At 40.4% G+C, this 16,666-nt stretch overlaps 1 protein-coding gene across 9 annotated transcripts in view; it reads left to right on the forward strand.

Annotated features, from left to right (window-relative positions):
- The window catches only part of olf413 (DBH like monooxygenase olf413), a 270,504-nt gene that overhangs the window by 198,176 nt on the left and 55,662 nt on the right, over positions 1-16,666 (forward strand). For all 9 annotated transcript variants that reach the window (XM_085658301.1, XM_035870402.2, XM_035870400.2 and 6 more), the window contains one exon: positions 3,702-4,004. In XM_085658301.1, coding sequence (XP_085514427.1) covers positions 3,756-4,004 — 249 coding nt within the window. In that variant the 5' untranslated portion in view covers positions 3,702-3,755. The remainder of the gene's footprint in view (positions 1-3,701; positions 4,005-16,666) is intronic.

Here is a 16,666-nt window from a genome sequence, read left to right on the forward strand (position 1 = left end):
ATAAAATAAAAAAGGGTGCCAGAAGAGAGGGAAATAAAGAAAGAAAGGAAAGGAATGATCGATCTCGTAACTCGTTGAGTAAACGAATTTGCGCTGGAGCTGCCAAAATATCTATCTATGTATTGGATACAAAAGGAAAGTGCTCTCAAACAACTCGACTAATCACCGTTCACCTCTCACTCCGTATACGGAAAGAGAGGTGCGTTGTAGCAAACGTCACCTCTCCTTTCCCCTTCGAATAGCAGGCAAGCGTGAAACTACGAAAACGCATATACCATTTCGAATTCGGACGTTTTACCGAACGCTCGTCGATTTATTTAACCCGGCAAGCACTAGAGGCTTTGTACGAGTGAGAGCTAGATGAGCGAGAATGAGGGAGAAGAGGAGAAATAGAGGAAAGGGCGGTTGTGGAAAAGCGAGAGGACAGGTGAGGCGTCGGGTTTGATACAAAAGGGACCGGAAAATCGAGAGAACGAGAGAGAGAGAGAGAGAGAGACAGATTGACGGGGATAGAACGAGGCTATGCGATAGGCGTAAAGGGAAAGAGAGAGAGAGAGAGAGAGAGAGAGAGAGAGAGAGAAAAAATTAGGGAGGGAGTCTCTAACCGCTCGCGCAGAGTGTCTACGTGAGTGTCGCGAGAGGGTTGACGAGAGAGATGGAGCTCGGTGGGAGTTTTGGGGATTGAGGGGGCATCGAGGGGGTTGTTGGACGTTTCAGGTTGACGCCACACCGGTACTGGACGCAATTTGAGAGCAATCGACTGAACGACACGCCGCAAATCAAAGCCGCTATCGGAGCTCGGATGCTCCACCACCTCCGTAACCACCTTCGCCATCTACTTTCCCTTTCTCCTTTCCCATCCATCTCGCCTAACTACTCCGTCTGCACTGTGTCCTCTCAATTTCAGTCGACGCTTCCACCTACGCATGAGCGATTTTGAGTTGTGCTGCCGCGACAGCTGCTACTGTCGATGCATCACCATTTTCTAACAGAAACAACAATGGCCTTCGGCCGTCCGAAGGCGCATTACACCTACGTTACCGACGTTACTGTTAATTGAATCGATCCCTTTCGTGGATGGACGTTAGCTGCGCCAGATAATGTCTCTGAAATCCTATTGCGTATTGCTCGTGTGTAAGCTTACCGATGAATCATCGAGATATATTCAAATATTTGTTTTTCTATGGTCTTATCGAGAGACCATGCGTTTTTTTTTCATATTGCGTTTACTACGTTCTCGCTGCGCGATCGGTCGAAAAACGAAAAGTATAATAATTGAATCGCGGATACGAGTGACACTTTTTACGATAGATTTGTCCAAACGATTTTGACCTTAAACAATGAAATTGGTTGGAAAATCGACAAATCCGAGTGTTTACCGAGGATGGCCTGTCTGTATATCCCCTCTCAATCGACGCATTCCCGTCGGAATAATAGGTATAATTTACTCGATTTCAATCGAGCCCAACTAGGCAAAAGTTAATCGCGTACCGATCGATAGCGGCTTCGAATTGATCTGTTTACGATAACAGCCGCTATACTCTGGAATAGATTTGACTAGGTAACCATCACCCATACGAAATTCTCCAAACTTGTAGCTACTCGTGATTTTGAAGAGCTCGTCCTCCCTTTCGGACGAGCGAACACGCGGGAGAGCGCGTTTGGACATCGTGCAAACGCTTTTACGTGCGCGTCCAATACTTCTCTACTTCCCCAGTATACTCGCAACTTGTAATCGATTCGACTCGTTAAACGTACGTTTATAACGCTACCTGTCGCCATAGTCGCCAGCCAAAGAGTTAAGTTTTATTTGTTAAATAATTTCTTTTTGTTTCTTTTATATTTTTATCGGGAGGAAAAAGAAACAAAAGAACAAAAAATAAAAAAAAAGAAAAGAGTCAGGCCGCAGAAGGATTGGAAAAGCGTAGCAATTTAGCGAATACCAAGAGAGGTAGCGTGTTTGCTTATCAAAGCGCGAGATATTTGAAAAAATATAATCGAATTATAAGAATAAAATACGAGAGGGCGGTGTTGGGCCGCACTAACGCTGTCATCCACAAAACGTTGACACAGCCAATTTTCCTCTCGGAAAAAGTGATCAGCGTTGAGCGATCGATCGTTACACAATTTTTTTTCCTCTCCATAAAAGTCATACTGTATCTTTTGTTTAAATCTCTAAGCTGTTCCCTTGTTTTTTTCCTTTTCTTTCTTCTTTTTTGTTTTATAAAATAAAAATTGTAAAAAATTCTTTTTGCTTCTCGTAAATTATTTTTATTCGTTATCTCCTCGTCCGTTTCGTTTGCTTCTTTTGCTTTCAAGAAAGAGATCAGATTAACTGGAACGCATTTAATGACTTCGTTTACGTCTGGCCAAACGCTTGTTGACCCTGTTTAACGAAACGCTTCTCTGCCGTCATCTCGACCGATTGGTGAAAATGCAAATTACACGTTTTATTGTCGCCTGCCAACGCTCCTTAGTCTGTCTCCTTATTTTATTCCTCTATTATAAAATTACAACCTTTCTTCACAGGTCTCACGCAATACACGTCGACGAAGAAGCATACCTTTTCCCTTTGAACATCCAGTCGAGTGGAAACTCCATTTTCTACAGTTTTCCGTCGAACCGATTCTTTGCGTACCTCCCTGTCCTCCTTCTCTTTTATCATTTTTCTCCCTAACCCCTATCCTTTTTATTTTCATCCTTTGTTCCCACTTACACCTTCATGTAACTTTATAATTCTCAACGGAAACAAAGTCAACGTTTCTCTCTCTCTCTCATTTCGATTAATCTTCACAAACGGAGAAAAAAGTCAATATGGCTTTATAAAGAAACGAGGAGAATAACTGGATAAGTAATGCCTACGTACGTACATATACATATATATATATATATATATATATATATATATATATATATGTAAGTACATACGTACGTGCAGCAAATCTATTATCAAGCAGTTTTTCCACTGAGGCCGTAAATGTGATTTTTTCTTTTATAGCAACGATTAATAGTAGGCATTCTAAAAGTTTTTACAATTCGTATACATTTATGAAAAATATTTTTATTTTTTGTGCTATTTTTAGCCCGATCAGACTATCGATGAATTAATTTAAGTAAAGTAATTCATTTCTTCGTGCGCCTTTTGTACCGATGTATCTGCATCGAGGCATATTCACGGACACAACGAAACGTATCGTAGAAGCTGAAATATTAAAAGAAAATGCCGTTCTCTTTGCGCGATCGTGTTAAAAAGTTTTAAGTAGCATGAACCCGGGTTACCGGTAAGATGACTCTCGAGTACCGTTTTAAACTGTAACACGGTATGTCATACTCGAAAGTAAATATTCGGGGATAGTTCGAAAACAAAAGTTTTATCTTTTACTAACGTGAAACTGTTACAGTTACGTACAATAAAAATTTCAATTCTTGATACGTAATACCTATTCATGGAAATGATTTTGTATTCGTAGGAGTGGAAATTGGTAGTATAAATCGATAACGGAAGTTTGGCGAACGCGATGAAGTTGCGACAGCTTATACCTAAAAACATGCCAAACGTTTTTCTTCGTCTGAACAGATTTTTGATCAGCGAGGATATAAAGGATTAGCGATATATCCTTTTACTATTTTTGACTATTTTTGAGCATCTTTTAATTAATTTCAATTCGATATTCTAAAAAATATATTATCTCTTTTTACAGATGCACTGATCATCGTTTTGTAAAAGAGAGAGAGGAAAAAAAAAAGAAGAAACAATGAAATTTTTGGCGTTATCGTTCATTCTTTTCCTCCTTAACAACGTTTTCTGCGTCGAGTGGAAACACAGCGCGATCTTGGACAATAATTTTCTCGTCCTCTGGACGCCAGGCGACAAGGAAGTAACTTTTGAGATTCAAGTGAAGACACTTGGCTATGTCGGGCTCGGTTTCAAGAAGGAGGACGGTCGAGAGGGAGCCGACATGGTCATTGGTTGGGTGGACAACAACGGTCAGGTTCATCTCCAGGTAAGTGCTTTCGGTCAATTTCTAAAACGGTAAAATATCTAAACGTTGTTTTCTAAATTTATAGAAATTTAATTCGATTGTTTTTTTTCATCGACGATTATAATTCACATAAGAGTCGGGATTAAATCGATCGATATCATCGATACGATAAGCCAGATCTGAACTATGATTATTCTCGTCTAGATAAAAAATCTTCATAGGCATTTATTTTTAGAACGCTAATGTTGCCAACGTGATACACTACAATTCTGCCTCTTTCGTTCCGACAAATAAAACAGCGAACGATCGAAACTCGGACGATTATTACCATCCGAGATTACGCATCCTCGCTCGATTACCACCGTCGTGCCGAGGAGAATATAATCGTATAATTATTTTCAAGCTACCGATACGATACATACCTACATACGTAGACCGGTGTCCGATCGCACGTACGCGTTTACGTTGTAATACGATTGTACGTGTGGTCAAGTTTTTTTGGAATATCAATTTAAGCGGGGGCGAAAGAGAAAGAGAGAAAGATGATGGAGATTCGGATAATCATAGTCGTTTCATAGTTAAGTAACGGTTCTCTCTCGTTCGATCTCGGTCATATCGATAATTATGGATATCAGGATCGAAAGCAAGGCGACCCTTTATTAAATCTCGATTCCTCCTCAATTTCGATCCCATTCGCGGCGACATACCTTCTCGATACTTTCTTCGATAGGAGCTTCGCGAAAAGTTATTGTGTCGATAATCGGTCATCATTTTCGCGCTGAACCATGCCCCTCTTTCGAATCCAGTATTCATGAATTATTCAAATTCTTCTCTCTTTCTCTCCGTCTTTATCTTTCTACAACCGTGCTCGTTATCGCAACGCAAAAATAAAATTTCAAAGCACTCGCTGTTCTCGACGAATATCGATTATCTCGATCGTTCGATCATTAGCCATGAAATCATGCTAATTCCTTTTGCAGAATCAATGTTCGATATATTAGGCTTTATCTCGATGGAATACTACTTTTATCTCGAATCTCCGTAGCTTCGTTAACGTGTGAGTTATTCGACTATGAAAGAAGGCCGATATCTAAGAGAAATAGAAAACTTCCTCTAAGAAGCTCTTGAAAACGATTAAGCGTTCTGCGATTCATTCCTGTTTCATCCTGTTTCATCCTGTTTCATTCGCGTCGACCAAATACCTCGTCCTATGTTAAATCATTGACAACAGGAGGGAGAGATGGGTTATCAGCATCCGACGAGAGAGAAAAGTAATGGAGTTTAGTCTCTCTCTCTCTCTCTCTCTCTCTCTCTCTCTCTCTCTATTTTTTTTCTTTTTTCTGTTTCGTTTTTACGAAACTTGCACGATGCCACCTTCTTCTTCAAGATCGTGCCAAGTATACGAGACACGTGATATGTTTTCTCTTCTTCTCCCTCTTCTTCTTTTTCTTCTCGGACATCTCATAGTTCCATTAATGGGAACCCATAAAAGTTTAGCTGTCAGCCACACCATACAGCCGAATATATTTTTTAACCCCAGCCGCGCGAGAAGTTCCTTCTATTCTTCGAGCAAGCGGTTTTTTCTTTTTTCGGATCGTTCGCCGTACAATTTTTTGCTACACTTCTTCTTTGCCAGCTTTTACGAGTCCCGTGAGCTTTTCTCATCTGCGGCTTTCACCAACACTCGAGAATAACACTCACGATTGCGAATAAAAAACGAAAACGGAAACATCAATCTAAGTACTCGTTATACTTTGTCATTTAATGGCGTTGTTCTTTGTTAGAAATCAAGTAATGCGATTTCTTCGTTATCTTAATATTTTTTACACGGTAGGAGGACGTTTCATATTAATCGAGTTTTCCCTTTCACGGTTTCTTTTTCTACGAGCAAGAAACTCGGGATCGTTTGTAACATTCTAAAAGGAAGTAAAAAAACACCACGCAAACTGTATATAGTTCCTTCAATGATACGTCTCCACCGAACTGTCAAATCGCACGACATGACTACTTATTCCTACGGTTGAGATTGGTTCAGAAAACTGCAACAGACGTCTTCGTATTACTTCGTATTACTTCCTTTCTCGTTTCTTCTCCCTGTATACCCATACGCTTCTTTCTCTAATTTCTTATAAAATGGAAAACAGTCAGTTGAGTGCTAGCGAAAGAGAAAAGGAGGTAGATAGGTAGAGAGGGGTCGATGCGATATAGGAAAGCAATCTTCTCGTCTGGCGACTTCTTCCTAGATAGTTGACCAAGAAGAGAGCAAACTCCTATATTTCTCTATATATATGTGTACATATATATATGTGTATATGTATATGTATATGTATCCCCATAGAACATGTGTCTCTCTTCCTCTCTCTACCTATCTCTTTCTATTACCTTCGAGATCTTCTAGGTAGGTAGATATCGCGCGGTGGTAAGGTAGGTAGATAGCTGGATAGCTAGTTAAACTGCAGATCGCGTCCGTCTCGCGTGTCCGCAATTTTTCCGCTAGAATCGTTGCCGCTCGTTCCATAATGCATACCGTGCCGCGCAATGCTGTATGCGATGCAGCCATTGCCGGACGTTCTCATACACATAGAAAGAGAAAGAAGCTGGAGCTCAGAGAGAGAGAGAGAGAGAGAGAGAGAGAGAGAGAGAGAGAGAGAGAGAGAGAAGCTAGAATGGGAGCGAGAAGCTTTTTCGTTATGATCGTAATCTTAGAACCAGACCAGCCGCAGGCATTCGGACTGACCAGGCGACCAAGCCCCTGATACTTCTAGCTCTCGTTTTCTTGTCCTCTGTCTTCTTCCTTTTCCTTCTCCTCTTCCTCCTTCTCCTTTTTCTTTTCCTTCGAACTTGTACTGGAAACGAAGACGTGCCTTTACGCTGTCCTTTCTGTTTTCGGACAAAGTGACGCGACTCCTCCTTTTCCTTCTTAGACTCGTCGATTCGTTTACTCGCATTTTTCTGCCTCGCTTGCCACCTAGTCGTTCGAATGCTCCAAATTGTTCTGGATATCGGCCAAGATAGAGCTGACAATCTAAAGCCTTTCGTGATTCTCCGATGTGTTTGCGAATAACCGATGCTGATTAGAATGATTAGTTTAAGGATTCGAATAATGGGATAATAATACGGGGGAGGGGAGAGTAAGAATGTGCTTTCGATCGCGATGCGTTAAACTAAAAGATACGCTAATTACAATGGATTCTCGCACGTTTCGCTTGTTCCTCCGATTACCATGCATTTGTCTGTATCTAATCGAGACCTCGTTATGCGCTCGAAAAATAATTTCACCATAATCACGCTAATTCTGTTATACGTCATATAATCGTGGACGCATAGGAAATAGGATAAGTACGTAGATATACATATTTTGCGTATCCTCGCAAACAAATTTACTCGTTATCAAATCCGATGATCGAAATCCGGGTACGATTATTCTCGACTTTAAATACCGATTATTAGCCATCAATTTAACGAGAACCCGAACGATTGAAATTATTACCATCGCTATTCGTTGATATCCATAGTTCTCCGCGTGTTCGTTCGTTCTTCATTCTATAAATTCTCATCGTTAAAGTCATTTTATGACATTTCTCGGATCGTTTCGAACGATCGCGACTATTGGGCCGCATCAAATATGCGGCTATTAGAACTATCCTGTTTTCTCTTTCTCTCTCGACTTGCCACGTGGAAAAGAGTTGGGCGGTTCGAGTAAATCTCTTCCAAGAAAAAGGATAAAATGTTTAGTGCGACTTATTTCCTAGAATCAAGACGTGTTATTATGGAATTATAGAGTACTAGCGGTATCGCCGATCTAGGCGGTAGATCGTATTTACTGTCTTTAGACTTTCCTACATGCCAGTCTTTACACTGTCCCTTATCGAACGAAGAGAGGGAGAGAGAGAGAGAGAGAGAGAGAGAGAGAGAGAGAGAGAGAGAGAAAAAGAAAGGGGAATTGGTGAAGCTAAAGAGAAGGGTAGAGAGGTCTAGGGAGATGAGAGAAAAGAGCAGAAAGGTAATACCTCGCACAGAATGAAATTCTTATTCCGCATTCTGCGTCGGCAGTTTGCCACTGCAGTCGAGTAAAGTGGTGGAAAAGTGTGGTACGGATAAAAATGTGGAGGCTGCCGGTATGCTTTGTTTCTTTCTCTTTCTCTCTTTTTGAGCCTGAAATTCAAATCCATCGAACAAGATAAAAAACAAGAGAGAAAGTCGAAAACTCTTTTTCTCTCTTTGTCTTATTTTTGCACTTTGTTCCCGTTCTTTATAAATCCTGTTATTGATATTTTATTGTAAAATAAAAAAATTAAATGGATTATTTAATGCGATTAAGTTACGCAGTATTTTTTCTTTTTATGTTCTTCCTACTCTTTACTCTCGTTTTACAAATTTGCGTATGCGAAGCAAGTAGGACATAGGAAATATGAAATATAATAAGGTACTGATTGAATTAATGAAGAATTATAAAAGGCCAGTGAGATTAACTCATTGTCAGGAAATAAAACGCATGGTACTCTTATCACGTCGGAAAGCTGTCTTTCCGGATTTTCGATTTTTATCTCGTACTTTTTTCCTTGTTTTCTTTTTCTATCGGCAGGTAGATATCCATATTCCAACAGTCGTTTCGTTCATTCAATTAAAATTTACCGTATCGTGAAATTAATCGAAATTAATCACCGTCTATGAGCATAAATATCATCACGGGCGAACATTCAGAAAATCCTCCGCTCGCGCATTAAATTCTCGTCTCGACGCGCGTATCGTATTTATTAATCAACCGTGTCGAGAATTTAATTTCAATCGCGTTCACGTATCTCTTACTGCGAGGAATAAATTTTACTCGGTTGTTTTCACGAAAAACACATATCCACCTACTAACGTGTCCACGTTTCGGTTACAATCTGATCCATTTCGCAAAAGTTTGAGAATTAGATCTTTGATCCGAGCCTTTCGACGAAATATATTCTGTTCTTGCGATACGGTCCAATTCCAGGTCGGACTTCGCTCTTTATCCAATATCATGCCCCTCTCGCCCCTTTATCAAGATCAAAACATTCTCGTTTTCCGCAAAAGACTCTGCATTATTAGCAGTTTGCGATTAAATCACTGATAAGCTTTGAAATCGAAATCTGAAAAAGGGAGCATGGACAAAAAAGAAAGGGAAACACCCGGAATGAGAGAAAAGAGAGAGAGAGAGAGAGAGAGAGAGAAACAATAGAGTTTAATAAAAATGCGTCTACCGTGCTAGCTTCGCAGTCGTGCACACGTCCCGCAACGTGTGCGACTAGCTTTCGAAAAGGATAGTAGCCATAGAGAAAAAGGGAGTGAGGAGTTTAAGCTCAACCCAAAGCCTAGAAAGAGGGGAGAGAATAACCGTGCAGAGGCTATTCCCAAGGTACTCCTGCCATGGGATCCCTCCAATGCGATTTTACCCAGCGTAAATAGGATTCCAGCGTAAATGCAGTTACGTGCGCGTACATACTCGCACTTATATACGCCTATCTATCTCTGTGCCCTACTTATCGTATGCGTGTGCGTTAGTGAGACAGTGCAAATACGTACGCACGGCGGAGTTGCGTTTAATGTAGCACGAGGAAAATCATTTCTCTCTCTCTCTCTCTCTCTCTCTCTCTCTCTCTCTCTCTCTCTCTCTCTCTCTCTCTTTCTCTTACACGCGTAGCGTATTCCTATTTTTCTATCTTTATCTCTTTCATTATTTCTTTTTGCTCTAATATAAGTTGTATCTGTTTTTCCGTTCTCGTTACGTTTCCAATAGAATTCTGTGCCAATTTCGATAGAAATTTGTGATAAAGTTGGTCTAATAAGCAATAAAGATGCCATTTATTTGGTTTTTTTTTCTTTTTCTTTTAGCATTTCCTTTTCGTTTTTAGCTTAGAAAAGATAAACGTTAATTCCAACTATACCTACTTTCACGTAGTTGAATCGAGCCGGAATGAGGAGTCCTGGTATGGGACTCAAAATGAACTCTATCCATCTATCTCTCTCTTTCTCTAACGTTTTCTCTTTTGGTGGTCTTGATAGGGGTGCGAAGTGGTCGCATGAGTGCTTGATGCGAGTAGCTGAGAAGATTTCAGCCTCGCATGCTGATTCCACCTTTGAGAGCGTCTTCGGTGTTTTGTTCCATTTCTTTTTTTCCTAAAGTCTGTTTCGGTTGCTTGGAAAATCTCTTGAAAGGCTCGCTCAAGTGCCCGAAGATGACTTTGATCCTTGAGCGTTGAGTTTCGCGAAGAGACTAGATTTCCTTCTTCTTTTTCTTTTTCTACAACTTCTTCGTCTTCGTCTTCCTTTATATAAATACTTATTTAATATTCTAAAAATTCTTTTCATGGTTTTAAAAATGATACATTTTTATTTTATATCATTAAACGCGTTTCCAAGTTTCAACGTATTACTTTGAGCACGGTTACCCAGTCGACGGGGATAGCGCATTGCGATATCGTTTTGGCATAGAGGCATTACGTGTTATTTGTGAACATAATACCAGGAGCAATATACTTTTCTCTTATGATTTAACTGTCTCCTTTTCTCTCTTTCTCTTCTTCCGAATAAGTTTACGAATAGATTTACTTTATATCTTTCAGTTTCTACTGAGTTAGTTTTGTTACACGTTGGCTAAACGTTCGCGCCACATAAACTGCATTTACGTGATCGTTAAGAGCTTATTTAAAAGGAACGAAGGAGAATTTCCGGCATTCTCTTTTCCTCCTCGTATCGGAGCTTCTTCTTATTTCCACGTACGCGATATCGTTTCTCCTCCCTTTACTTGCTCCTCTCTTCCACTTCTACTTCTTTCCTGCATCCCTCTTTTCCTCCGCCTCAGGAATGACTTTTATATCCTCCCGTAAAGCCTCACGCCAATACATTTTTCTTTCCTCGTTGCACACGATGTATCGTAACATATATATGCGCGCGCACATAAACCTACGTAAATACGTTTGTGATACACATAGCCCAAGGATATTCGTGTTTGGATACATATGTACGTACACTATCCGCTCTGATATTTTTCCTTTTTCCGCGCGAAACAATAGCGAACCATATAAGCGGTCAGAAAATATTCGTCCTCATCGATAGTTTCTTACGATTCTTTTTCCTTTCTTTTCTTTGTTCTTCTTTCTTTTTTGCTTTTTTCTTTTTTTGCCGAGACCGAGGATAAGGACTGGAAAGAGGAGCACAGTATTGGAACCCTCTTTGATATTCTTATGGAATTTGTATTCCTCCCTTATCGGCAAAGTAGAAAAGAAATAATATATGTATACGCATGTAGTAGGAAAGTTTGAATTCTAAATATTAGAACGTATGGAAGTGAAAGTAGACATGTCTTTGAAATTAGGTAAAAAGGCTTTTACGCTCTCCCTCCCTTTCTCTCTCTCTCTCTCTCTCTCTCTCTCTCTCTCTCTCTCTCTCTCTCTCTCTCTCTCTCCCCTATCTATCTATCACGAGTAAAACAATAAGAGCGAAGAATAAAAAAAAGACAGAAATAAAGGAAACAAAGTGTTTCACCTGCAACGGTCTTCGAATGATGGATCGTAGCTCGTTTGGTGAATATAGATCGGCATTATAATGCATCGGTACGCTTCGAGTTCTTCTCTCTGTCTCTCTCTCTCTCTCTCTCTCTCTCTCTCTCTCTCAAATCGGGCCACTCGCTTCGACGAAGCACCGCTACTTTCTCGATAGGGAGTCGCGATCGCTCGAGTCGATACTGTCAAAACTCTCGTACATGGGGCGTGAACGAGTACTCTGCCGGGACCACCGGAATTATTATCTTTTGATTTCCCTGGTGTGCATCGGGTGGTCAAGAATTTTCAACGAGACCCATTTCTTTCGCTTTCTCTTTTCCTCTTTTTTCTCTTCACCTATTTCCCTCTCTCTCTCCCTCCCTCCCTCCCTCTCTCTCTCTCTGTCTCTCTGGCGCTTTTTTCAAAACTCTCATCGCAGTACAACGATCCATCGATACTCCATATCGGTTTATCAATCGTGCGAGGAATTATAATGGAGTGCGACGCGTAAACTCTTGCTACGATCTATTGTTAATTTCAATTGATATTTTTCAAAAGCTGTTTCTTATCGATCGTATTAAAAAGAGGACAAAAAAGAGAGAAGAACACGGTAATTGTCAGTCGAGACAAGAACATCACTTTCATTTCTCGCGCGTACATTAATCGAGCGATTAAGCGATTAAGCGATTAAGCGATTAAGCGATTAAGCGATTAAGCGATTGATGTTCTTCGGGTAGATGAAATGAAAAATCAAAGCACGAAAAAGCTGTCTCAACGATGTGACGATCGAAAAATAAAACGGCAGACGATATAAAATAACAATTATACGCGTCGGGGAAACGATTAAAGAGATACATTTTTCCGGTCAGCAAGCGAATGATCGCAACTGTCACGAATTCTACTGTCCTCTCTCTTTCTCTTTCATTCTCATAAATATGTTCAGCTCTCTGTTATCAGAAACTGATATGTCTCTGACAACTGATCTGATACGAATGCAAATTCGTAGGCACGTAGACACATAGTTATTGAGCCGTGAAATACGATCTGTCAATAAATAATGGTAATCCGAGGCTAGAGATCGTATGGGAATTCTGATTTCACCGTTTTGGAGATACTGGCCGAGATGTAAATCGTAATTGATGCTTATTTTTCACTTGCCCGTCCCATCCCTGTTATCATAAATCCTTCCTTCTGCGCTCTCGATTTTCCGACAGATAACTACGTACGTTCGGCCTTTCAAATCGAATCTAAAATGTATGTATATATGAAAAAACAATTTCGTTTGTTTTAATGAAGCTCGCAAGAATATAAATCGATTTTATCGTCCGACCAATACTATCTCTCTTTTTTTCTCTGTCACATTTGTATTTCAATAAAAAAGAAGAAGAAAAAAGAAACGTTTCTCTTTGTAATAACTTCGTCGCATTTCGTCTTTTCTCTTTGTACGTTTCGTATTAAACATCTTACGGAAAAAGATAGAATCTTTTCTTCCGTCTTATTAAAAAGTTTCTTTATTATAAAGTTATGTGTCCTAACTTTAATGAATGTCAAACAGTTTGAATTTTCTCTCTCGAGAAATACCTTCGACGAATCCCGAAGGAATCCTCCTATACCTTTCTCCTCGCCGTTTTAATTATTTCATTAGGCAACATTGACTCTCATCGGTATCTAATTACGCGGAATTAGATGTTCTCTCGGTGTAATAAGTTGAAACAAAACGAAAGTAAAAGGGGATTTAGAACGACGAAGGTAGAGCCAAAGCGTAACATGCCCAAGAAGAAAGTTAGAAGCGTCCTGTTAAATTGGGTTCAACTTCTATTGGCTTTCTGGGACGATGGTATACAATTCATCGATTGTGTTGGAGGCTAAGCCAATTACCGATACAGCCTTTGTCTTTTTGTTTCCCTAAAATACTTGGTTTCTTTCTTTCTCTTCAATCTTTTGGTTTCCCTTTTACTTTAATAGTCGATTCTTTTACGACAAGAGAGAACTATAGAGAGCGTCATTCATGATTAACGTTTTCTTTTCGTTCCAAATATTTACGAAGGATTTCTAACAATTGTAATTTTTGTCAAGGATCATACGACGTGCGACGTGCGACGTGCGACGTGCGACGTGCGGCGTGCGACGTGCGACGTGCGACGTGCGATGTGTGTGACAATAAAAAATCGATCGTGAACGTTAAACGTTGTATTATACATTGTGATCATCCAAGATAATATGTATTTCAGAAAATCTTACACGTCGTACGTCGTAACGCAAGGCAATTTCCGATAAAGTTCATTCTTTCTCTCTCAACCTCGACGCTTTTCGTTTCAACTTCCGACGTTGGAAGTTCGTGTCGCGTACGGCTTAATACAACTACCGACGTTCTAGCGCATTCAATTTCAAAGCTTACATCGAAAAGGCATAACGGAAGAAATGGAAGTTTCTTTAACAGAAAAATCCATACGACAACGATACACCACCGCCGGTAACCTTCGATTTCCAACTTCCCTCGCCACAAGTGGAGAACCAACGTTTCGCTTTTTACTCTTTATATTTCCGCGATATTTACAGCTGCTCTGGATATTTGATTTCCTTTTTCGTGCGGTAAAAAGGAGGTATACCTCCTTCATTCCCATCGACGCGTTAGATATCTATAGATATATGTGCTAACCCACCTATCTACTCTCATACGCGTATACACTTTGATTTTTGATCTCGATTTTCGTCATTTCAAAATACGTCACGGTCTGCCGTTTCACGTACATAGATATTGCCATCGATCGATCCAATTTTTATCCATGAGGAAGAGGAAAAGATGAATTGAACTTTTTCCAATTGACAAAAAAGTCTCTGATCTTGTGATTGGTAGAATATCGAAGAAAAAAAAGTCAAGTTTGACGATATTTTATATCCATTTCAAGTGGATATTTGTCCGTATCCTTTCGGAATGGACGGAGCACGGAGGAAGGACCGCTTTAAATACCGGTGGCTGTCCGACGAATTGTAGCTCGAATAAACGGACGCTATCGTGTCCGAGCAGTGGCAGAGGATAAAAGAAAAAAGGGAAGGCGTTATAAGCGTCGACATGGCTGTGAAACGAAAGAAAAAGAACCAGAGAGAGAGAGGGAGAGAGAGAGTGTATGTGCGTGTGCGTGTGCGTGTGCGTGTGCGTGTGCGTGTGTGTTCAGAAGTGACGTTTATCGAGAAGCCACTGTCACGATCCTATCGTTACAGACCCTTACTCTTATTTTGACAAGTTATTCCGGCGTTCGCCCTAACATCACCGAGGTCCACTTTGCATTGTGCCAGCTGAACGATCATCGATAGAACGGAGAATGAATTGATTTGATCCGCATGTCGATCGACATTTTTTGAAATAAATAGTAAACGGGGAGGAATTGGAATGTCTTTCGAATGGTCTCGATCGCAACATTTATTTTTAACGATTAGTCTTCACTTTTATGTTTTTTAATATCACCATTGACGCAAATCGTTGATAATTTGGAATAATTGCAATTATTGAACGACGAAATAAATCGTGCTCCGTACGAATCAATCAAACAATTAATTGAATCCACATTGGAGTTTAATATTCATATAAATATACCGAATGAAAAATGGAGAATTTGTTGAAATATTCGTAATATTACAAATGGCCATTTCGATTACAAAAGACTCACATCTGTCTCGTGCGAGGTATATAACCGGACGACCGACCATCCTTTTCATAATCGACTTTTATCGATTATCCACTCACCGACCGGAATAAATGCGCGGTTATGCAGGAGAAGAGAATTTTTCCATCGATTACTCCTTACACATCTCTGCCTTTCTTCCGTGCAAGCAATTTCTTCTTTGACAACAATTTCCAACCCCTCTTTTCGTATATAAAAATTACCACCTCAAATGTACCAACTACCAAATGAACGCGACCTTTCAAGACAAAATTCAAGATAAAAAGATGCTGAAAGAGAACATATATAAATGGACGAAGGGAGAGATTACAGAAATGAATAGAAACCCATTGACTTAAATGGATAAGTATCAAGCCGAATAACTGGATAAAAAAAAGAGCACGAAGTTTTCTCGCATCGAAATAAAAAGCAATTCCAAAAACTTTACCGACAGGACGAGACACAACTCTCTGTTCCTGTAAGTCGCACGTTTGTAAGAAGTAATTAAACAAAAAGGTTCTCATCTCTCTCTCTCTCTCTCTCTCTCTCTCTCTCTTTGTATCGTCTTTTTATCACTTTTTATCACTATTCCATCTCTCCTATCAAGACGATCCATAATATCTGGCGGGCTTAATCCACCGACAAAGAAAGTCTAGCGTACACCAAGACACTTATTTATTGCCCTCCGTTTGCGAACGACTACGCGAAACCAACCCTTTTTCCGAGCCAAAACGAAACGAAGCTAGGATAACGATACGGATGAAAACGCTCGTTGCGACGTCCTATCCTTAAAGCGGAAAGAAAAAGACGGAAAATGGAAAATCCTTAATAATTGTTTCCGTTATTTTCGTTTCCCGTAAAAACCTCGAGAAAGTCTAAAAGCTCGAAAAGAGAAGCTCGAGTTTTTTTAATCCAACCAATACTCTCTCTCTCTCTCTCTCTCTCTCTCTCTCTCGTCCTCTCCGTTTCTCCTTCTACACGCGTAAAGCAGGATACCGAGGGACGGTTTAGGTGGCAGAACGATACAAAGGATCAAATCTGGCAGCTCTTAACGACCACGGCTTAGAATAGAATCCTCGGGGCAAAACTGGCTTACGCGAGGTACCTCGGCGTGTCTCGTGGAAGAAGAGAAGGGTTGTTCGTTCGGTGAAGATCGGAGGGTGATTTCGAAACGGATCATTTTCGGTGGTAATTGTAGTAGACGTCAGATCGCATTTCGAAACACAGATAGAAACTTAGTATTAGTCGACGGATAACGGAGAATTATCCTCGAACGTCGCAACCACCTTTGCCTTCGTCCTTATTTTTCTCCATCCTTTTCCGTTCTTCCCTACGGTGTGCCTCTATGCGGCCTGTAACAAGCGCGACGGTGTAAGGTCGGCTTTGCCGAGTCAGCCTCTCCGACTCGTACAACGCTTCTCTATCCTCCTGCCCCTTTCTCCGCCATCACTCTCTTCTTCTCTATGCTATCTTTTCTCCCTCTTTTCCCGTATCGAAATTCCCGAGAGCTTTT

This window comes from Vespa mandarinia, chromosome 7 (assembly GCF_050613455.1).
Source record: "Vespa mandarinia isolate Hongniang chromosome 7, ASM5061345v1, whole genome shotgun sequence".
Lineage (NCBI taxonomy): Eukaryota > Metazoa > Arthropoda > Insecta > Hymenoptera > Vespidae > Vespa > Vespa mandarinia.